The 25,716-nt window shown below is 40.3% G+C and overlaps 1 protein-coding gene across 3 annotated transcripts in view; it reads right to left on the bottom strand.

Moving 5' to 3' along the window:
• atp2b2 (ATPase plasma membrane Ca2+ transporting 2) overlaps positions 1–25,716 on the bottom strand; it is a 170,684-nt gene that overhangs the window by 56,410 nt on the left and 88,558 nt on the right. For all 3 annotated transcript variants that reach the window (XM_053674094.1, XM_017451031.3, XM_053674095.1), the window contains exon 3: positions 2,871–3,068. In XM_053674094.1, coding sequence (XP_053530069.1) covers positions 2,871–3,068 — 198 coding nt within the window. The remainder of the gene's footprint in view (positions 1–2,870; positions 3,069–25,716) is intronic.

Genomic DNA, 25,716 nt, shown 5'->3' with positions numbered 1-25,716 from the left:
AGGAAGCACATCTGCCACCTATAAAACAAAGAAAAGTGATTACGTATGCTTCACTGAGAATAGGCACCGTCTTTTGCATATTAATGGCTTTTTTTTTTCCTTTTCCTTAATTCTTTCATTTTGGCCATATATACTTCACATTTACATAAGTTCCACAATATTACTCATCAGCAAAAGTAAACTTCTCAGAAAAAAAGTTCCCAGGAGGCTTTGCTGTTACTTACTGTCTTTCTGTAATTGAATTACGATCATGGATACCGCTGACTCAGCATTTTCTCACACACTAGCTTTAATGGCTAAGGCGTATTTTATTGCCTTCGGGCCTGGCGTATGGCCTCCACCTAAAGGTTATTTCTCGAGTGCACACTTCATTAGCTCATGCTCCTTGGAAACGATTGTTTTTACTGGATTCCCTTGCTGTAGCAGGCCATCTACAGAGAGACCAGGATGCACATTCATTCTAGTTAACAAGGGCTCCAGTGGAAATGTTTCATAAAAGAACATGCTTTTGAACTTGGTGCAGTGGCTACAGAATATTTCTAATATACATCCTCCACGGAGACACCATGAACGTGGGAATTTGGATGTGATGGAGGGATCTGGATGGTAGCTTATGTTATTATAGTCAGGTCCATAAGAATTTGGCCAGTGATGTAATTTTCATAATTTTGCCTCTGTACACCACCACAGTGGATTTGAAATGAATCAAAGATGTGACCAAAGTGTAGACGTTCAGCTTTATTTCAAGGGGTTCCAAGTGTTGAATTTGCATTTGGCAGCTGTTCATGGGAACTCTCAATATGTGGTCCAAAGACGTGTCGATGCAAGTGAAGGTGGCCATGGTTAGGCTGAAAAAAACACAAAACATATCAACAAATCAAACAAACAAATCAGAGAGATAGCAGAAACTTCAGGACTGGCCATATCGACAATTCGGCACATTTTTAAAAAGAAGGACTGCACTAGCGAGCTCAGCAACACCAAACGGCCTGGAAGACCACAAAAGACAACTAAAGTAGATGAATGCAGGATTCTTTCCTTGTTGAAGAAAAACCGCTTCACAACATCTAAACAAGTCAAGCACACTCTCGAGGAGGTAGGCGTATCATTATCAAAGTCTACAATCAAGAGACACCTTCATGAATGTAAATACAGGCGTTTTACTTACAGATGTAAACAAACACTCGAGAACAGAAAGGTCAGAGTAGACTTTGGTAAAAATAAATACATTTCGAAAAAGCCTGACCAGTTCTGAAGAGTATGAAGAAGGAAAGGAAGGGCTCATGATCCAGAGCTGTACTTTCTGCTCAGATTCAGTCAAATACTGCAAAACCAATAGGACATTTCACAGTACAGATAGATAATGTCCCAAAACATACAGAAAAAGCAATCCAAGACTTTCTGAAGGCAAAGAACTTCAATTTTTGTTCTTAAATTTCCAGTGACCTCAACCCAATCGAGCATGCTTTTCACTTATTGAAGACAAAACTCAAGGCAGAAAGACCCACAAACAAGCAGCAACTGAAGGCAGCTGCAGTAAAGACCTGCCAAAACATCTCAAGAGAGGAATCTCAGCATTTGATGATGTCCACGGGTTCCAGATTTCAAAAGGATTTCCATCCAAAGTGTTAAAAATAATCCTAAAATGCATTAATATGTTAGTTTGTCCAATTACTTTCGAGCCTGAACATGGAGGGACTGAAAAAATTGCCTGTAATTCCCAAACACTTAATGCAATATATTTTTGTTAAACCCTCTTAATTAAAGCTGAACGTCTTCACATCAATCACATCTTGACTGCTTCATTTCAAGTCCATCGTGGTGTACAGAGACAAAATTACGAAAACTGTCTCATTATCCGAATACGTAAGGACCTGGCTGCAAGTTAGCTTAAAGGAGTGCAAACCACTAAAATATATTTGACTTGATATTTACATCCATAAGATTATCAGTGATTTCACCGGTGCCTTTAAGGTTTTGAAATGTCAAGCGCATTTAAGAGGAAATGAATGCCATCGATCGGAGATTCTATTTCTCAGCGTTGGATGAATTTTTTTTTTAGGGTAGAAATAACAGTGTTTTGGAGAACTGTATTTGGCAGCACTGAAAACATCCCAAAATGATCTAGTAGGAGTTTGGGAAGACCAATCAGACAATACTTTATTCATTTATAAATTATGGGGGTAGATTTGGTTTAAACATTGAACATTTGGGTTGAACACACCAAACCAAGAGTATGTTAATGCAGGGGTTCCCAAACTTTTCCAGGGCAAGGCCCCCCAAATGGCATTAACATTTGACCGAGGCCCCCCTTTTGCAAGATGTCTTTAAAACACATTAAAAATACAGACTTGCATCTTTACATTACATTAGGAATTGATTGTGTGTGTGTGTGTGTGTGTGTGTGTGTGTGTGTGTCTGCGAGTGAGAAAGAGAAAATCATGTATTTATTTATTTTTCACACCAAATTGTTGAGGCCCCCCAGGCGCCCCCTGGTGGCCCCCAAGGGGGCAGCAGCCCCCACTTTGATGACCACTGTGTTAATGCACCAAAGTGATAACAAAACAATATCTAATATCAGGGCTAGGGTCTTTTTATATATATATATATATATATATATATATATATATATATATATATATATATATATATATATATATATATATATATATTATCTAACAGGCTTATTTTACCCAAGCCTGACAATAACACAGGCAATGTCTAATTAAATAAGAATGCCAGAAACGATTTAACCCAAAAACGGTTGCTAAATGGATATACCTCTCAAAGAAGTTTTAATGGCGTCTCAAGATCCTTATCCACATCTCTAAACTTAAATGTCAGATGGCAAAACGGCGCTGGGTACTTACATGCGTGTTCCCCTCCAGGTGGCTGATAAAACGAGAGCCCCAAGCTGATCAAGGCTGCGATTTCAAGGATGATGAGGGTCACATCTTGTAGCGCTTCCCACACTAACTGTAAGAAAGTTTTTGACTTCTTTGGAGGTATAATGTTTCGACCGAAGACTTCTCTCCTCTTTTCTAGGTCAGTTGGATCTCCTGTCAAACCTGGTAAAAAAAGAAAAAGAAGACATATTTGAACCTGTAATTGTTCCATCCATCCTCTATAGCGCTTATCCTTCCTTCAGGGTTACGGGGAACCTGGAGCCTATCCCAAGGAGCATCGGGCACTCGGCGGGGTTCACCCTGGACAGGGTGCCAATCCATACCTGTAATTGCTGACTGGAAAAATGAATCCATGTACATCTGATCCTGATTTTGTCCGATTTTCTGATTTTGTAAGTACTGCACTGACTCACTCATGTACAGGTGTGCTACTCAGTAGTTTTTCAATGCCAGCTACCAAATGTCACTTTCCACTGGCTCAAAAAGTCCATCAAGCCAGTACATACTCAAATCGAAAGCTTTTTAAGCCTGGCACTGCACAACATGAGATCTAGCCTCAAGCGTGTATCAAAAAAAAACACTAACATTTCATTTAGCCGCTCCAAAAATGGCACAACATCCTGTGCCCACGTATGAAAAAGTGAGCAATCTAGCTCTCTTGCTGACACCGGGCCTTTGTGTCACAGTCTCAAATTATCCTACTGACTCAGAACACAGCTCACACACTTACACTTATGTAAAGCCCTCGGTGCAACACATTTCTGATGGCAATTACATTTTCTTACAGAGACACCATTAATGTGCTAAGGATGTGACAGACAGATAAAGCAGACAATGGCATGGCATCAAAGTTTGAAAGAGTGCGATATTTACAGTACAGGTCGTCTACGGTAAAGCGGGAGTTATACTAGACTTTCAGCGTGCCGAAATGTCTTCAGAGACCGGCGGCAACCGGATATGACATCACACGCCAATGTTAAAATATACCATCTGTTCTTGTACGCAGAGACACCACAATCCAGGCAACTTCTCTTTTGATGTTGATTTTATATCCTTTTAAAGCTCTGGTGTAAAACGAGATGGTGCGACACCTCTGTACTCGTTCTGAAGACGTCACACCGTAACGTTTCGATCTTCTATTGGTCAGACATCTTCATGTGATATAAATTCACAGGGCAGACTTCACCAAACTTGAACTTTGGAACTTTTTGAACGTTTCCAGCATTCGCATGAGTATGAATGGAAGTCTATGGAAATTTGGCATACTGAAAGTCTAGTGTGTCCGCCCCTTAAGATCACCACTTCTCAGTCCGTATAGGATTTCGTTACATTCTTTTGTGATTGCTGCAGCCAAAAATGCTTGATTTTGCTGCGCCTTTTTTCTCAATTTGTGATGCAACTTGATTTGTGATTATTGTTTTGTGCCGAAAACGACTCGATTTGATGAAATTGCATTTGCACAAAATTGTCTTTCGCGGTGATGTCCGTTGGTAAACGAGACCTTATAGCTGTACTCGCGTTCGGCGCACATGAATCGAAACGGACTTCGGCTGAACGCACGAAATCAAGAGACGCGTCTCGGCCCAGATCTGCCGTAATTGTAAAAAATTGCAAGCTCCTCCAAATATTGTGGAGTTTGCTTGATTTTGCGTTAATTTCTGCAAAATCCTGGAGGGACTGACTTCTCACTTATTTCTAAAAACGTGAACGCTACAGGAAAAAGTTAAGGGCAAGAATACAATACCAGTCTCAGAAGGCTGATAAAAGAGAGCGCACCATTTTTTAACGATGGTGAGAAAAGCAAATGGGCTATTGAAGTGACCTTCTTCCTCATAACCAAAATACACCACAGGCAGTCAATGTGACTAATGTTCCATAACATGCCACAAAGTTGTCAATCAGGTGTCTAATTTAACTCTAATTCAGAAATGTAATGCATTATGTAAGGAATAACTCACAATGCACAGTGCAGTTATGCAAAAATAATAAATGCCAAGTGTGATATGTTAAAACTCCAGTGTGGATTATTCTAGTAAGTACATGGTGCAAAGTGTGTTATTCCGATGATAATTTGAATGTAATTCATTAATGAATGACACATTGTTCTTTTCAACTGTTTTTGTTACAGTACATTCAGTGTTGTGGAACTTATTATGTTGTCCAGTTAACTTATGTCTTAGGCAAAGCTTCAGTTTTTGTCAGCCATGTTTATAAGGTTACTTTAAATTTGACCAAAAGAAAGCCATCTTGGGAGGAAAGACTGCATACTCGGTACCTGTTCAGCCTGTGAGTTGAATCCCATAATAAATTGATTAAGCAATTTTACGTTAAGTAAAACATTTGTCTGCAATTTGTCACCAGTCTGAAAAGAAATTTGTGTTGGTCTTCTGGGTAAGTTCTACTGTTGATCTCTGCAGACATGCTGACTCAATCCCTCATCTACAAACAGATTCAATCCCTCATCTACAAACGAACAGATTCAATCCCTCATCTACAAACGAACAGATTCAATCCCTCATCTACAAACAGATTCAATCCCTCATCTACAAACGAACAGATTCAATCCCTCATCTACAAACAGATTCAATCCCTCATCTACAAACGAACAGATTCAATCCCTCATCTACAAACGAACAGATTCAATCCCTCATCTACAAACGAACAGATTCAATCCCTCATCTACAAACAGATTCAATCCCTCATCTACAAACAGATTCAATCCCTCATCTACAAACAGATTCAATCCCTCATCTACAAACAGATTCAATCCCTCATCTACAAACAGATTCAATCCCTCATCTACAAACGAACAGATTCAATCCCTCATCTACAAACAGATTCAATCCCTCATCTACAAACAGATTCAATCCCTCATCTACAAACAGATTCAATCCCTCATCTACAAACAGATTCAATCCCTCATCTACAAACAGATTCAATCCCTCATCTACAAACGAACAGATTCAATCCCTCATCTACAAACAGATTCAATCCCTCATCTACAAACAGATTCAATCCCTCATCTACAAACAGATTCAATCCCTCATCTACAAACAGATTCAATCCCTCATCTACAAACGAACAGATTCAATCCCTCATCTACAAATGAACAGATTCAATCCCTCATCTACAAACGAACAGATTCAATCCCTCATCTACAAACAAACAGATTCAATCCCTCATGTACAAACAGATTCAATCCCTCATGTACAAACAGATTCAATCCCTCATGTACAAACAGATTGAATCCCTCATCTACAAACGAACAGATTCAATCCCTCATCTACAAATAGATTCAATCCCTCATCTACAAACAGATTCAATCCCTCATCTACAAACAGATTCAATCCCTCATCTACAAACAAACAGATTCAATCCCTCATCTACAAATGGAATCAATCCCTCATCTACAAATGAACAGATTCAATCCCTCATCTACAAACGAACAGATTCAATCCCTCATCTACAAACAGATTCAATCCCTCATCTACAAACAGATTCAATCCCTCATCTACAAACAGATTCAATCCCTCATCTACAAACAGATTCAATCCCTCATCTACAAACAGATTCAATCCCTCATCTACAAACGAACAGATTCAATCCCTCATCTACAAACAGATTCAATCCCTCATCTACAAACAGATTCAATCCCTCATCTACAAACAAACAGATTCAATCCCTCATCTACAAACGAACAGATTCAATCCCTCATCTACAAACAGATTCAATCCCTCATCTACAAACAGATTCAATCCCTCATCTACAAACAGATTCAATCCCTCATCTACAAACAAACAGATTCAATCCCTCATCTACAAACAAACAGATTCAATCCCTCATCTACAAACAAACAGATTCAATCCCTCATCTACAAACAAACAGATTCAATCCCTCATCTACAAACAGATTCAATCCCTCATCTACAAACAGATTCAATCCCTCATCTACAAACAGATTCAATCCCTCATCTACAAACAAACAGATTCAATCCCTCATGTACAAACAGATTCAATCCCTCATCTACAAACAAACAGATTCAATCCCTCATCTACAAACAGATTCAATCCCTCATCTACAAACAAACAGATTCAATCCCTCATCTACAAACAAACAGATTCAATCCCTCATCTACAAACAGATTCAATCCCTCATCTACAAACGAACAGATTTAATCCCTCATCTACAAACAGATTCAATCCCTCATCTACAAATAGATTCAATCCCTCATCTACAAATAGATTCAATCCTTCAACTACAAACAGATTCAATCCCTCATCTACAAACAAACAGATTCAATCCCTCATCTACAAATAGATTCAATCCTTCAACTACAAACAGATTCAATCCCTCATCTACAAACAGATTCAATCCCTCATCTACAAACAAACAGATTCAATCCCTCATCTACAAACAGATTCAATCCCTCATCTACAAACAGATTCAATCCCTCATCTACAAACAGATTCAATCCCTCATCTACAAACAGATTCAATCCCTCATCTACAAACAGATTCAATCCCTCATCTACAAACAGATTCAATCCCTCATCTACAAACGAACAGATTCAATCCCTCATCTACAAACAGATTCAATCCCTCATCTACAAACAGATTCAATCCCTCATCTACAAACAAACAGATTCAATCCCTCATCTACAAACGAACAGATTCAATCCCTCATCTACAAACAGATTCAATCCCTCATCTACAAACGAACAGATTCAATCCCTCATCTACAAACAGATTCAATCCCTCATCTACAAACAGATTCAATCCCTCATCTACAAACAGATTCAATCCCTCATCTACAAACAAACAGATTCAATCCCTCATCTACAAACAAACAGATTCAATCCCTCATCTACAAACAAACAGATTCAATCCCTCATCTACAAACAAACAGATTCAATCCCTCATCTACAAACAGATTCAATCCCTCATCTACAAACAGATTCAATCCCTCATCTACAAACAGATTCAATCCCTCATCTACAAACAAACAGATTCAATCCCTCATGTACAAACAGATTCAATCCCTCATCTACAAACAAACAGATTCAATCCCTCATCTACAAACAGATTCAATCCCTCATCTACAAACAAACAGATTCAATCCCTCATCTACAAACAAACAGATTCAATCCCTCATCTACAAACAGATTCAATCCCTCATCTACAAACGAACAGATTTAATCCCTCATCTACAAACAGATTCAATCCCTCATCTACAAATAGATTCAATCCCTCATCTACAAATAGATTCAATCCTTCAACTACAAACAGATTCAATCCCTCATCTACAAACAAACAGATTCAATCCCTCATCTACAAATAGATTCAATCCTTCAACTACAAACAGATTCAATCCCTCATCTACAAACAGATTCAATCCTTCAACTACAAACAAACAGATTCAATCCCTCATATTGCATACCTGACACTTCACTTGAGCTTATAAATCATCAAAAAAAGCCCTTAATATGGCAGGGATTTAAAGAAGAAGAAAAGTGACAGCACAAGTGAAATGTTAAATACAGGAATGAAACGGGGCTCCTTCTGCAGCGTACCTCAGTGTTCAAACTCTAAACTGCAGGCGACTGTGAATGACATTTAACAGTAAAATCCCCCCTCCTTGCTTGACATAAACAGGCTTATCAATATCATCACAACAGCAGAATCAAAAGGTTATGTGAGACTGCAAATGGCAGCCTACAAACAAAGTGGCCCAGAGGGAGAAAGCTGCTGGAAAAATGAGGGAAAACTGATGTTAATGTGGTTTCAGTCTGCAATCTCAACAGCGCCGGTGCCTTCAAGTGCTGAACAAACACTGCTTTACTTACTCTGACTGAATGAAAACCTTCATAGACAGATTACATAAGCTGCAGGTGCTTTCTGAGAGAGCTCGCTGCCTCGCTTTTAGTGTTTAATAGACATCTGTCCAGTCCTTACCTCCTGTCAGACATGACCAGAACAATCATTTTCACACGTGATACGTTTATAATATACAAAATACTATATTATAAAACAGTTTCAGTCCACTAATTTGATTGGACAAGTGGTGTTCCAGGAGTGCTGATATTTAGTATAAAAGCACTGGGACATTTGAATGTTCATATCACTTCGCTTGTCTGTGTTCACTACATAGATTTCCAATTCCAGCAATAGTTTGTTACATTGAAACCGTGACTACATACGCTCTATCCAGCTGTGGTTTAGTTTAGTTTAGTGTTTATCCTTTTAGTGTTGCAGTACTTCACTGCTGTATCATTGCCCAATCTTAAGCCTTCTGTCAGGCCTAGAGAATATTTCTGTAAGTCCATTCTTATATCATTATATTATTATGTATGTTTAATGCTGAAACCTTGTTGATGTCCAAGCAGGGGATAACGTGGAGAGGCAGGCCTACTATATATACTCAGTGGTTTGCCACTGCAAGGACGATCAGCTGTCCTTCCTTTCTTCCTGTAGCACCGTCTTAGGCATCTTACATTACGGACATTGCAGTTTATTGCTCTGGTCACATCTGCATCACATCCTGCAGGTGAGCAGGAACCCTAGGCATCATTCTTCTGGTGTTTTTCAGAGTCAGTAGAAAGGTCTCTTTAGTGTCTTAAGTTATTGTAAATGTGACCTACCCCCTACCGCCTGTGAACTGTTCCACAGGTGCATGTGGAATAATTGTTTAAGCATGAAAAACATTGTTTAAACCCTTTCAAATAAAGATCTTTAAAGCTTATTTGGATTTTACAATATTATCTTTAAAATACAGTCTCCTGAAAAAGGGACGTTCCTTTTTTGCTGAGTTTACATTTATTTCCCGTTCTATGACAATATGCATGGCCATGATGCATCATAGAGGATTAGCATGCAAATCTATAGATGTGTCTTTGTCGTACTGGGACTGCGTCACAATAAACTTGAAAACCAGCAGACCTTCGCAACTGTGATAAGAAGAATAAACCACAGCCTGCAGAACAATGCAAGAAACTCAACCACTCATACCAAGACAGAGGAATTCCCACTAACGAAGCCTCCACCATGCATTACGGATGCTGTATTTTCAGCCATGTGGTTTTATTCATGTCACTTTCCGCACAACACAAGCACATTAGGAAAAGATTTCTTCCCACACCACACTTTTCAAATCAGCGCCGTTCGTAAGTCTTTTCATCCTAGCCAGAGCCAGACCTCTGCTAACATTGGCAAGCTACAATTAAGTAAATCATTGAAGTCATGCTAGCACGGTGTCACCAAGGCGAGTCATGCCTGAAAGGGCCTCATTAAGCCAGTTTCAACATAAAATTCCCACTGAAGGCACTGGAGGAAGAAATCCAAAACAGGTATTTTAAGTGACAATGCCCAATTACAGAGCATTTTTCTTGATGGTGAATAAGCAAAGGGGGTTGAGGGGTGCAAACAAAGAGAGACAGCTTCTGTCATTAATAAACAATTAGATTGACAGTATACAGTGTGTGTGTGTGTTTGTGTGTGTATATTCCTGCTGGTTTGAGTATTTCAATAATTGCTGATCGCAAAAGTCTCTAGAGTTTACTCAGAATAGTGTATTAAAAAGAAAAAATCATCCAGTGAGTGGAGTTCTGTAGATGGAAAAGCCTTGTTGATGAGAGAAGTCGGAGAACGGGCAGACTGGTTCGAGCTGACAGGAAGGCTACGGTAACTCAGATAAACGCTCTGTACAATTGTGTTGAGCAGAAAAGCATCGCAGAATGCACAACACTTCAAACCTTGAGGCTGATGGGCGACAACAGCAGAAGATCATGCCGGGTTCTACGCCTGTCAGACAAGAACAGAAAGCTGAGGCTGCAGTGTGCACAGGCTCACTAAAACTAGACAGTTGAAGACTGGAAAAACGTAGCCTGGTCTGATGAATCTCGATTTCTGCTGAGACACACAGGTGCTGGGGTCAGAATTTGGTGCCAACTGCATGAATCTATGGAACTAACCTGCCTTGTGTCAACAGTGCAGGCTGGTGGAGGTGGTGTAATGGTGTGGGGGATGTTTTCTTGGCACACTTTGGGCTTGTTAATACCAATCAATCGTCACTTGAACGCCACAGCCTATTCGAGTATTGTTGCTGACCATGTGCATCCCTTCATGACCACAGTTTACCCATCTTCTAATGGATATTTCCAGCGTGATCATGCACCATGTCACACAGCAAAAATAGCCTCAAACTGGTTTCATGAACATGACAACGAGTTCAGTGTTCTCCAGTGGCCTTCCCAGTCACCGCATCTGTATCGCGTATTGAGTTATGGAGTTATGGATTTAAAACTTGCAGTACTGAAAAAGTATCAAACTTCTGATACCTCGATGCATACCCAGGAAAACTATCTACAGTGCAACTATTATTTTGGGGGTTAAAAGAAGCCAGGAAGGTACAAAGGGGAGGCACAGCAGGTAGTGTTACAACCTCACAGCTCCAGGGTCCCTGGTTCCATCCTAAGCTTGGTTTACTGGCCGTTTGGTTTTTCTGTACATGTTCTCCTTGTATTTTCATGGGTTTCCTATGGGTTCTCCAGTTTCCTCTCACCTCTCAAAAACATGCCGGTAGGTGGGCTGGCTAAGATAAATTGCCCCTGGGTGAGAATGAGAATATGTGTGCATGATGCACTGCAATGGACCGGTGTCTGACCAGGGTGAACTCTCTGTTCCTGGGTTCCTCAGCAGGATAAACTGGTTACTGAAGATGAATAAATGAAAATGGACTGTGCTAGCTTGGAGATATTAAGATTGGAGATATATATTTGGTTTTGATTATACTGTAAGATAAATTACTTTAACTGTAACTCAAATACAGTATAACGGGTGCTAGAGGTAAAGCCATAATGAGACCAAACTGCCAAAAGCATGAAAGTTTTAGTACACTGTGACAAGACCAGTGTCATAAAATGGCACATCAAGATATAAATTCTCTTCTCACACCTTCTTTAAGTCTACCAGACTGGCTGAAATGCCGTGTTGCCTTTAAATCATTGAAGCTTTTTAGCTGTTTTGAGTCATTAACATGCAGTTTCTTTCCCATAAATTATTAGAAATACTTGATTCACTAAAAGGCCCAAGTTTGTCAGTATTGACAATCGCTCCATCACTCCACTATGGCAAACATTTGTCCTGCTGCTTGATGCATTGGTTGTTAGTGTTTCTACATCAAACTGTTTTCATCCACCATCTTGCACACAGTCACATACAGTATACAGTCATGATATAAGGCCTATTATAGTGCAGAAAGATTTTCATATCGCATAACCCAAGATCCACCACTTCATTTGCATAGCTGTCAAATCCGGCTCTATTAGTGTCAAAAACGACACCAAAGCAACGTGCGCAACAGCGTAAAGCTCTTCCCTCAAGTGTTGTGGTTTCTCATTTTGTAAACGTTCGGTGATAAAAAGGTCCGTTCATGTCCTGTAATACCTCTGGCTTGTATTACGTTTTGTCACGATTCTTTGTAAATCCTCTTTGGACTTAGGGACTTATTAACTGGCAGTGATACACACTCAGCAGCGCCTGTGTAAACCTGATAGGCCGTCATTCCTGTTTTCCAAGTCCTTCGGTAAACAGGATTCATTCGGCTGGACTGTACGTCTGGCTGTCCAATTGTGACAACATTAAGTCCTTTTGGGAATGAGAGCTCTTGAATGAATGTTTTGGTTTTATTTTTGATTTTTTTGGGGACACATAGTAACTGCGACATTATCCTCAGCCAGGGAACGCCGAGCACTCAATTTGGCAGCGCGCAGTGTGCAACAGCATTCCAAATGAATAGCGAGAAGAGTAATAAACAGCTCTGCTGAGGGGGGACTTTTAATGCGCTTAACAATATAATGACACTGACAATCAAAAAACAATCAGTGATTTCCTCTTCATCCGTCTTTGACCTTGGGATCTTCTGCACTGCGTCAGACTTCCCGGCCGGAACGGAGCGCGTTATCTGATGACGCTGAGAAGATCGTTTAAATCGAAGAAGGAAAAAAAAAAAAAAAAGTTCACGCAACTGAAGATAAAATGATGTCTGCTTCCATGGGAACTCAACGTGAATTAAAAGAGAGAAACAGAAATGTGTGTCTTGAGGTTAGGGAGGGATAATTAATGGTGCATTAAAACATGGGCGAGAGAGAGAAGGAGAGAGAAGGAGAGAAAGTGCGCGTGTGGGTTGCAAAACCATTCCAACAGCGAGGAAAGAATGCCCAGGTTGCAAATAGCACAGACGACTAAAAATAACCTCATTAAAGATTCCCTTTTAATTGCGCCTCCGTGTGGAAGCTCTCCCCCCGCTGTGGCTTCTCATTGATCCCTCCATGTGCTGCATCATTTCCAGCATGTGTGGATCCCTCCGCTTTCAGCCCTACGTAACCTTTACAGCTCGTCGTTGGAGGGGGAAAGCCTACCGCAGTGTACTGGGACACAGCACCAAGAGGAGTTTCGGGGAAAACCGAATGGAAACGTGTAACCTTTTTTTTTTTTTTTTTCTTTCCTGTTGAATTTGAACTTGCCCTCACCATCTCGCCTAGGATACATTCTCACTGTGATCTTAAGCGCTGTTCTTTCCTCAGCTGAACGTTTACCAGTAGGCAGCGCAACCTCACGGAAATGATTTCAATACAGCTCAAAGATGCTAATCATTTTGATTTGGGGGGCATGGAATATTCTAAAAATAAAAATAAAAATAAAAACATTTAATCTCACACATTAACACAGCACGTGAAAGTTTGTCTTTTCAAATTGTACAGAAAATAAAAAGGTTCCAATTAGAATCAAAAAGGGCCGCAAAACCTAGAAATAGTTCCTCACAGCAGTGCCACATGTAACCCTGTTATCATAAGTTCAACCAATATTAGTGCTTTAAGGAATCAGGAGAACCTTTTCCAGTCCCACAAAGAACCTTACAGCGTCCACTTTAACCTGTTAATACCATGAATATCCAATACACTGCTCTGAAGAACCTAGAACAAACCATAAAGAACTTCAAAAATCACCAGAGATCCGTACAGCTCGACTCGGGAACTGAATGAAAAATGGTTCTTGACAAGAAGTTTCTACGCAGAACCTACGGTGCTGTAAAGAACCCTTATTTTGAAGAGTGTAGCAATGAACTCCTCGTGCGGAGTTTTACGTTTAAGATGTTACAGCATTTAAACGGTGTCTGTAAGAGGGTCTGAGCGCGGCCGGCCTGAGCGCACAGAGCAGCGTCAGCGAGTGTAGTCATTAAAAATCTTCCAAACATAATGATTGCTGCATTCATGATGTAATTCAGCTGTTTTACTGACAGGCTCATCACTTTCTGGCTGAAATGAGAGCAGTAATAAGATCTTTGGCAGTCACCTACTGAGAGATTAGGACTAAGTCATAACGGCAGACCCGTTTATCAAGCAACGATGGTTCTTTAGCTAAAACGTATAAAACTCACATTTAGTTACAACAGGGCACTAAAAGTACAAGGTGTTCCAAAACTCTTCATACACAGGAAAATGACTTCCTGATATATTATATATTTTTCTCCCATCGCAGTGTGATGGACTTTAACAGGAAACGGAGCAAGCGCATCACACACGATACGGCAAATCCAAAAAGACTGGAAGTGTTGCAGAAGTGGACGTCCACGATCAGACACTGACGGAGGCACAACCGACGTGCTGCTGGCAAACCTAGTCCCCTATATACGGAGACCTTTGGGACACCCTGTATTATATTTGATCCTAAAGATCTAAAAAGCTACTGTAGTAGCTAGGCAATCCGGCAAATAATAATAATAATAATAATCTTTATCATGATTATTTTCATGTGCTTTTTTGTTCAAGTTACTGAACAGAACAACTAAATGAAACTATTTTCCCCCAGAGACACCATGTGCACTAAAGTGCACCGCCCAACTACATGCGCATTATTCTAAAATGATTATTTCTAAATGAAAACAATCAAGCATGGACTGCATATTCACATACATAAATAAATAAATAAATATTTTAAAGGTACATCCCCTCTACTAGTGTATACTAATCTTTAAATACTGTGTTTCAATACTGTATACATTAGCCGAGTAGGTTGACATTTTATTTAACATTTTAAAAACAAGCAATTCATGCTTTTATTGCACTTCTATTGATTCGTGCTTTTATTGCACTTCTATTGATTCGTGTTTTTATTGCACTTCTGTAGGCAGTCTGGGTAGAGCTGAGGAACGGCGGTGTAAAACATTACAGGAATATTATATTTTATTCGAAAAATTATTTGAGACTCAGTAGGCCGTAATGATCATCAACTATTTTTGTAAGTTGCTTGAACCCAATTTTTTTCCCCCTTTTTTTTTTTATTAAGTATTGTATGCTTGAGCAGGTAAAATGTCATGGCATCAGTGATGTCTTTCCAGGACTTACTCGTTTTCTTCTAAATGCATTTGTTTACGTCAGCTATTTTTTCCTGTTTCTGCCCGTGGTGCTGTTACACTCATGCGCTCTTTGGGGTCTTTGGGGTGATTTCATGGTGGTTAAACAGACTGGTCATGTTTCCTTGCCTGGCTATTTTTGTATATCGTTTGCGCCGTGTCCCTTGTGTAAAATCCAGTAAAACCTATGTTTTGTGTTGCTAATCAAACCAAGGAGGACGTGTAGGCTAAGGAACCGCGAACTCTTGGCTCACGTGTGTGTCCGGGCCAAACGCAAGCTGGACTAGCGAATAGAACAGTCTGGTTTCTGAAACATATTTATCAGTCCATACAGGAAGGATTTCACAGTTTTTCTGTGATTGCTGTGGCCAAAAATATTAGATTTTGCCGTAGCTTTTTTTTTTTTTTACTATTGTGATCTGCAGTTTGCAGAGTTTTTTGTGCTTTTTTTGTAAAAAAAAAAAAATAAATTACTTGAGTTTGCGAAATTGCAATTGCACAAAATGATGCACGGTTTTCCCCAGTGATGTTTGTTGGTAAATGAAACCTTTTAGCTGTACTCATGCTCGATGTGCGTGAATCAAAGAGGTTTTGGCTGAATGCGCGTTGTGATGACGTCACATCTTGGCCCAAATCTGCGTAAAATCTGCAGCCATTTTGAAAAATTACAAGCTCCTCTGAATATTGCGGAGTTTGCTCGATTTCGCGTTAATTTAAATCTCAAAAATCTCAATGTAAAATGGTCATATCGCCACAGCTATGGTGGTGGTGGAGTTACTGCAAACACCGAAATCAATTCTTTTCCAATAACAGCATGTCCCGAAGTGTTACGTTGCACTTCTACTACAGCATTTTGCCAACGATTACAATTTTTCATTTACTAATGAATGTCAAATCATATCTTTTTAACCTTTTACAGTTGTGTTCAATGATGTGGAATGCCTGTGAAACAAGTTAATTCCTCTTAATAATGTCTTTTAATGTTCGTCTCCCTCTTTAAGTTAATATGACCGGAAAAATCAGAAAAGAAAAAAAAAAAAAAAAAACGCAGCACGACATGTTAGCATCCTCTGTCCTGAAGACCTTCCCATGGTGGAAAACTTATTCATTGTTACAAAGCACCAACAAGAGAACTGAAACTACTGGAGGAACAGAAGGCTTGGTAGGAGAAAATGAGAGAAAGGGAAAAGCGAAAGACATGGAAGCAATGTGTGTGTGTGTGTGTGAGAGAGAGAGAGAGCGAGAGAGAGAGAATGTGTGAGAGAGAGCGTGAGAGAGATAGAGCACGAGAGAGAGAGAGAGAGAGAGGTAGAGCACGAGAGAGAGAGAGATAGAGCGTGAGAGAGAGATAGAGCACGAGAGAGAGAGGTAGAGCATGAGAGAGAGAGAGAGAGAGAGTGTGAGAGAGCGAGAGAGACAGAGCATGAGGGAGAGAGAGAGATAGAGCAGGAGAGAGAGATAGAGCGTGTGAGAGAGAGAGAGCGAGAGAGATAGAGCATGAGAGCGAGAGAGATAGAGCGAGAGAGATAGAGCGAGAGAGATAGAGCTTGAGAGCGAGAGAGGTAGAGCATGAACGAGAGAGAGAGAGAGATTAATTCCCAATCACTTTACAATCAATAAAAATACAGAGTCAAATTTTCATGAATTAAAATTGGGTGTGAAATTCAACCTGCACAGCAAAACAAGTCATTGGATGTTAGCAATAGATTTGTGCCATCCTCTACCCACATCGCTCTCCAGAATAGTACATCACCTCCGAATCGTCACCTCTTGCTAATGGAAAAGCAGAACGCGATGCCATTGGCTGAGGCTGAGACGACAAGATTTCATATTTTATCCGTCTGCTTTCTCTTGCTCTTTTTTTCTTCGCCAAGGATAAAAATAGATCGCCATGGAAACTCTACACATTGCACAGGTTCTCGCAGTGACCTCATACACACAGGTATTTCACACCACACACACACACAGATACACACTGAAAAGCGACGGCGGTATGTTAACACAGTGAATGCGTATGACATTCAGATCCGACGTCACAGGAGCCCTGTTGCTATGGGATCTTCTCAGCCACATTTTTGCTACATCGGCGAAAATGTGCAAGCGCAGGTATTTTCAGAGATAATGTACTGAAGTAATTAAAGGAAAATGCTTTCTTTCAAACTCAGAAGATAATACATTTGTTAAAGGATAACAAATCCTGTCAGAGGTTTTAACGTTACGGCTGACCGATGTGTATACACACTTAACTTTCTCAGCATAGCATATTTACTTCAAGTTCTATCTGACAAGTTATTCATATTTTAACTACAGATAAATAAATAAAATTCCAAATGTTTATTCTACCTGGTGACTAGAGCTGCACGATTCTTCAACGACAAATCTTTGGCTTAGAATTGAAATCTCAAGTCTGCCTCTTGAGATATATATTTATATATCTCTATATATAAATATATATTAAATTCTTCCATTACTATACCCAAGCATATTAGCTAAAATTTTCTTGCAGGTGTTTATAAAAAACAATTTACAAGCGCAATTCCGAAAAAGTTGGGACAGTCGACTGTTGCGTCGTTGCTAGTGATCGACCGATAATCGTTTCTATCGATATTTTCCCCGATATTTAAACATTTTCCCATAATCGGATATGGCGACATCTTGTGGACGTTTTGCGAATTGCGCACAGGCCCGCCATTGCAGCTGAGTGGAGACGATGTGCACAGGTAAATTATACTTGCTTTGCTTTAATTAATAAACTTTATTTAACATCACAACCATTGACAGACAAATGAGATGTGTTACATAAATGCTTGATATGTAAGCGGCTTGGCACTAAGAAATGGCGACAAATTCATGGAGTCACGTAATCCGTTAAGTCATGTCCTAAAGACGTAACTTTACCTGAATTAAATAAAACAGCCCTGGATAAGTGCATGCTGGAAATAAAAAAACGCTTAAACGCTTAAGATCCACTCGTTTAAAACTCCCTAAAGTTTATTAACATTTACTATATATGCTTTATTTCGCTAATCAACATCTGAATAATTACAGCTCTGTGGAAATTACTTGTTTAGCTCCACGAGCAATCGCAGTCTGAGTATAGTTCTTTGTAAACGCATAGATGAAAAGCGCTCTGTCCGCAGGTATTTCATAATCTAGACCGACAAAAACATTATTAATAATTCTAATAACATTGCAGTTGAGATGGACTCGGTAATTGCATCGATGTATACGTTGTTCTGTTTGTTTCCTGACAATGTATTCCAGTGAAGTAGTTGTCTTCGCTCTTTATCCTAAACCGCACATACACCTCTTAATACTGTACTGGTCGATATCTATTCCTTGCCTTATTTTGCGCTTCATACTGCTCCACACATTCTCAATCGGAGACAGGTCAGGACTTCAGGCAGGCCATGCTAGCACCCGCACTCTCTGCTTATGCATCCATGCGCTTGTAATCCGGGCAGAATGTGGTTTGGTGTTGTCCTGCTCTGGAAGACATCATATGTTGCTCCAAAATGGGTATATATTTTTCTGCATTAATGCTGCCCTTACAGATGTGCAAGTTACCCATGCGATGTGCACTGACACGCCCCCATACCGTGACAGACGCTGGCTTTTGGACCTGACGCTGATAACAGCTTGGATGGTCCTTTTCCTCTTTGGCCCGGAGAACACGACGGCTGTTTTGTCCAAAAACTATCTGAAACGTCGACTCGTCAGACCATAAAACACGATTCTACTGTGCTACTGTCCATCTCAGATGAGACCGAGCCCAGAGAATTCTACGGTGCTTCTGGACAGTGTTGATGTATGACTTCTGCTTTGCATAGTAAAGCCTTAACTTGCATCTGTGGATGCAGCGGCGAATGGTGTCGAGTGACAAAGGTTTACCAAAAGTATTCCCGAGCCCATGCCAGGTTCGCCTCGACGGTTTTTAAGACAGTGACGTCTGAGGGGTCGGAGATCACGCACATTCAGAAGTGGCTTTCGGCCTCGCCCTTTACGCACCGAGATCTGACTGTGCTGTAAAGTATATGTGACCAATAAAGACTCATTATTATTATTCCTCGAATCGTTACATTTTGTTTTAATTTTACACAGGGTCCCAACGGTTTTGGAAATGGGGTTGTATGATTTCAGCCGTATTCACAGTGAGAATGGCATCTATAAGCATTTACGATAAGTCTCAGCGATAGGACGGGTTTTCGTGTTTGTAACCCACAGCGTTAATGTATAATGAATGTACTGATATGAGTCCCCCCCCTCCTCCCGCCCCAACCCCCCTCCCCACCTCCACCGCCTATATCATTCTATCATTTTCATTATTTTGTCATCGTTCCTGTTCCCAGCGATGTTAACATCTGGTTAAATAATGAGTCACAGCAACATTCTTCTGCTGAGAGCAACCGATGTCTTGTTTTGGGAGTGTTGTAGTCAGTTTAACATTCAGACTAGAATATGACAGATCTGAAGTTCACGATGGCCATTACCCAGCAATGTTTAATGGTAAAATCATGTCCTTCACTTTAAGTAGTGTTCGCTTGATCGCTGCTGCAACAAACATTTCTGCTGGTGTGTTTTATGGGAGTTTCTGCAATACATAGATAGTTAGCATAGTTAAGTCTAGCATATTTGATAGCTAAGTACTGAAAATGCTGGAGTAATACGTACAGTAAAAAAAAAACAACAACAACCTGGGTTTTTCCTTTTACTAGGCTAATCCACAAATGATATACATGTTGCACTGTAAGTCTAGAAATGTCCAGTTGAATTACTCAAGTTCGAGTTATTTAAATGAATGCAGCCTAGTATCTCACAGTACTTATTTCCTATGAATACTGTATATTAATTATCACTGTTACTACCGTGGATAGTAACAAGCGAAAAAGGTGGTAATGTGTTTACTAGATCTGATATTACATGTGTGCAAATTGCTTTCTCTCTTCTGTAGTAATACTGCTTCAATAAAATGATTAACACACAAAGGGAAACATCATTTGAGTTCGTCAATATACTGTACATCATGTGCAAAATGTGCTGGGAGCCCCTCCATCACAAGTGAGTATCACCCGTCACTATGCGGCAATGTGTCCAAAACTAGTTTCCATAGCAACTACACTGGTTACGCCATATTGATGTTCCGCTGAGTCGATATCCCAGCATGCTCCGTGTGTGTACTGTACATCTGAGCCTTGTGATATAGGACAAGGTGAAATTGTCACAGTTTCTGCTACACCTTCTGACACGTCGCATCAATCACCGAGCAGCCGAACATGTAACGAGCACGGATGTAAGCCTCGGTGTGACAGTGTTAGTCATTTTGGACGTCTAGTAAAAGTGAATTTAAAGGATTGGCCTATGAAACGTCACTAATATTTTCGCTGGAAATCCTGTGACTACCACAACAGTGTGGAAAACAGGATTAACTGGAGGGAAGGAATATTGACTTTTTCTTGCTTTAAAATAAACTGATCAGTCATTTAATTGCCCAGAACCAATTCGACAGTACTTCACGTACATGCTTGCCAAACAATTGTCCATTCCTGATGTCATGTTCGCAACAGAAACAAGAAACGTCAAGTACGGTAAATATTCAGCATTGGTATGACTACTCTGTAACGCACACGCACAAAAAAAGGAGAGTTGGATTCTGCCACGAGTCGGAATTTGGCAGCAGCAAATCGTTGTCTAAGGTCCATTAATGCAGGAGAATAACAACAAAAAACAAACAGCTTATTTAATCACTTTCTAACTATCATTATTAGCACTTAATACACATCATATGCGCAACATGCACCAATCAGCCATAGCATTAAAACCACTAGCAGGTGAAGTGAATAGCACTGATTATCTCATTACAGTGGCACGTGTCATGGGGTGGGATATATTAGAACAGTCAGCTCTGGAAGTTAGTGTCGGAAGCAGAAAAAACGGGCAAGCGTAAGATTCTGAGCAACTTTGACAATGGAGAAACTGTGATGGCTAGACGACCGGGTTAGAGCTCTGGGCTGCTGGGAAACCGTAGGTCTTGCCATTCATGTGGATGTTACTTGGACACCTAGCACCTGCCTAAACATTGCTGCAGACCAAGTACACCCCTTCATGGCAACGGTATTCCCTAATGGCAGTGGCCTGTTTCAGGAGGATAATGGTTTGAGGAAGATGAATCAAGGTGTTGACTTCAAGGTGTTGACTCGGCCTCCAAATTCCCCAGATCTCAATCCAATCGAGCATCTGTGGGATGTACCGGACAAACAAGTTCGATACATGGAGGCCCCACATCGCAACTTACAGGACTGAAAGGATCTGCTTTTAACGTCTTGGGGTCAGATACCACAGCACACCTTCAGAGATCTTGTAGATTCAGAGCTCTTTACTGGCACAAGGGGGGGCTAACACAATATTAGGCAGGTGGGTTTAATGTTATGGCTGGTCTGTGTGTGTATATATATATATATATATATATACTGGTCTAATGTTAGCCAAGTTGAACACACATTGATTTACTTCACATTAATGAACGCAAAACATTCTCCATTGACCTTGACCGAAAGCGAGGATGCCCCACGAGTCCAAATCAAGATCATGTGAGATCAGTGGAAAGGGGCGGGGCTTCCAGGAAGTGTTGGAGAGCTCAAAACACCTGTGCAAAACATTCCAGATTCATATGTCTATTTGCTCATCTCCCATTTTATTACGGAGAAAGAAACTGCTTTTTTGCCGTATTTTTGAGGGATAACTCAAACTAGTATACTCTAATGTTACATTGCAGAGCAGGCTAAGAATCTGGGAATATAACAGAATAAAAGTAAATGTCATTGGATATCGTGGCAGTTTAATACCGCACAGACATTATTAAATCGTTATATTGCACATGTCTAGGAGATATCTTGTTTGACAGGCACGTCCTCCTACATTAACATGGCGGTCAAATCCCCGTGGGTTATGTGTTGAAGAAGCTCTGAGATAAAGATTAATCATGCATATGGTAGAACATGTTTTACTGTTGGCTGCTAGCAGAGCTGAGGCACTGTAGCAACGCTGAGCTGCAATTAAAAACATCCAACTTGCAACGGATGAGCGTGCAGTCTATCTCCTCCCTGAAGAGTAGGCTAAACGCGCACACACAGGAACAATACGCACATACACATACCCCAGGTGGTGACCTACCGGAACCCGCCGCTCACAGATTTCCAAAACACACTCACCACTGTGGGGCATTTCTTACAACAGCCGAACAAATAGTCCGATTTGTACCTGGTCTAATTGGAGACTTGGATTGGATTGCGTGTTATGGTGTCACCTGAGGAGAGATGTGTGGCCCTGGAGGTCAGAGATACATAACCTACAGCAAACCCTGTCTGCCATGAAAGAAAAACCTTTTACCAAATAAATGGCGGCACAATGACAAAATCAATACTACGTGGTGTGTTTCAGGTTGTAGCCGAATTGGAGAAAACTGCATGCTTTATGGACTTTCTGGACTGTAAGGCATTTTTTGATCCTCTAATAAGTTCTGAAATTTTAACATCTAACATGTATATTATAATTTTGCTAGAATTTAAAGAGAATATTTATTCCTGTTGCTATGGTAGGCCTGCTACTCTAGTAGCTAAGCTTGTTTACTGCCCCCTTGTGCCCATATACATCTTTACATCCATTTGTTAGACTCGGATTAGGCGTTTTATAATATCCATCAACAACCTTTCTTTTTCATAACACATACAGATATTAAAACCACACAACGCATGGAGCAAAATCCCAGAGTTTAGTACATGTGTGGTGGCCCGGGAACACCCTTTACATAGTCATTTCCTATTAAGTGAAGTTCTGAAATCGACATCCGCTCAATCTAGGTCTATCTTTCGCACTTATATCACACATACGTCATCGACGTTATATCATTCGATATCTGATCATCTGTTAGTAAAAAGAAAACTGCACTTACAGTCGAGGTCATACGTTTACATACACCTTGCATACCTGACCCCTGCATACTTGATCCCTTTCCGACAGTGGCTATACGATGTCGAGATCCGTGTTCTCACACTGAGAACACCTGAGGGACTCGTACACAACTATCATGACAGGTGCAAACGTTGATTCTCAAGAACGCAACACGCTACACTAAGAGCTCGGGGGGCTGTGGACTTTTGATCAGTGTATATCGATGATTCGGTGTACATTTTATTTTACGTACGATTTATAGGCTACTGTCTGACAGGTTGAGTATGCGTTACATAAGCGCCATCCGCATAAATCACCTGAAGCAAACATCGCTCGCAGAAGCTCCTCCCTGAACTGATCACCGTCGATGAGACCACAGTGTCTGGATCGCTGCATGATTTGCAAATAAATCAAGTGAGCTCCAGAAAATAAAATCCACAAATCCACATCCACAAATGAATACAATTATTTTCTACGCTCTATCGTTTTTATTTGTGGGCTAGATAACAATAGGTAAAACATTATTCTCTTCAATTTTCCACTACTGTATGTTGACCAGCAGTACAGAAAGTGCAAAGCAGTTGGCTGATTAAATATACCTGCAGCTCTGGCGCACACACACACACACACACACACACACACACACTCACACAGTGGAATACAGGCAACTGATTTAGCAATTCTAGTGAAAGTAAACGGTCAGCATAAAGGACAGGTGTCCAAGACTTCATTAGTCATATGAAACATCTGTTAAGATTCTGAGTTCGAAGCAGCATTCCTGCTGTTTGAACCTAATTGGACAGCTGGTGGGGAGTGTGTGTGTGTGTGTGAGTGTGAGTGTGTGTGTGTGCGTGCGCGCATGAGTGTGTACAAGTGTGTATGAATGTTGACCTGAGTGTCATTTTGCAAAGACAGGCCTCGGCCGTGAGACTTCAGTAGCTTCAGCTCTTCCTTCAATTGTCTTTGGTTATATAGAGCAAGCATGCGCAAACACACACACACACAAACACGCCAATTTGCTTGGCTGTCTAGCGTAATCCTAATACACTTGGGGAGTTGCATATGTGCATGTATGAGTCTCTGTGTAAAAAGGATGGCGACGGTGAGATGTCCGTCTCAGGTTACCGATACACGGCCCGGATGTTAGTGATGCCTATTAAAATCCAAAGGAGCCCCTGACACTCATGAAAAACGTATGATGTGGGATGAGGATGAGAGCTTTTCAGTGCTTCCTTTAAAACTCCTATTCCTGCTTACTCATACTAACCTTCGGTCTAAAAAGGATGCAAGAAGAAAAAAAAAAAAAAAAGCTATTAAATGCATGCAATAAAATAGTGACCACTATGAGCCATTCATGAGTCTCTTTATAAATTAGTCGCATACTTTATTTATCTTATTATCATTTGCAAAAATCGTGTGATGATCGTTCAAGGCGAGAATTTTCGGACCGCGTGCCACCAACTCGGCAGATTTTACAGAGAAAAATACTATGCCTCGTGTAGCCTAACATGTACAACATTAAACACACAGTGCTCATGCTGTTACATAAATGCGAACGCCACTGAATCACTATCATGCTGCGTCGTCAAATATCACAGTTTCCCACAGAGTAGCGTGGAGTAGGATGTGATCGGAGTTGACGGCTCTTTTACACGCGGAACAGTTCTGCAGAATACAAATGAGTCTTATGTTAGTAGCAGCCCTGCTGGAAACAATCCGAACTCTCATAGAAATCTGCAATAGCTTTAATGGGAACTGTATTGGTTTTAATGGAAACTGTATCGGTCCCTGTACGTGGGTCTCTACTAATAATTTGTCGCCTTCTATTGGTGGCATGTTATGTCTAGAGTATACCATTAAGGACCAGTAATGGTAACGCTTTTAATGCTTAGCTGATGGTTTGTAATGGTATTTGTAGTGGAAACCATTCAAATTTCTGTCATGGTTTCGATTGGGTTTTTTTTTTTTTTTTTTTACATCAGGGAGTGATGTGTTTAGGCTTTCAGGACGTGCATACAGTATAATTATACAGTATAAACGCCTAATTATATAATTTCTATACCATAACATAACGGTTTCTCCACGGTGGAGCTGCATTCCTCAAATAACTGAACATAATTGACTCAGAATGGCTAGATAAGTTAGCTAATTAGCTAGCGTTAGTAGGTAGGGATGCAACGATACACAAAATTCAAATTCGATACGGCAAAAATAAGCAATGCCTGACTATGTGTCAGAGTTCCAGTTTCAGTTGATTAAAACATTCAACATTATAAAAATACAATAAGTGAACGTAAATGACCGTGTTTGTGTGATTTCTTGAATCAGTGAGGTAAGGCTGTCGGAATGCAGTATGTGTGTGCGCTGTATTAGCCGTATGTTTTTGGTATTAGCACTGCTGTAACTTTGCTGTTAACTTTTCCTCCTACCACTCACTAGCTGTCAGTACTGTAAC

This window comes from Ictalurus punctatus, chromosome 21 (genome assembly GCF_001660625.3).
Source record: "Ictalurus punctatus breed USDA103 chromosome 21, Coco_2.0, whole genome shotgun sequence".
NCBI classification, from domain to species: domain Eukaryota; kingdom Metazoa; phylum Chordata; class Actinopteri; order Siluriformes; family Ictaluridae; genus Ictalurus; species Ictalurus punctatus.
This window is presented reverse-complemented; position numbering and strand designations above follow the sequence as displayed.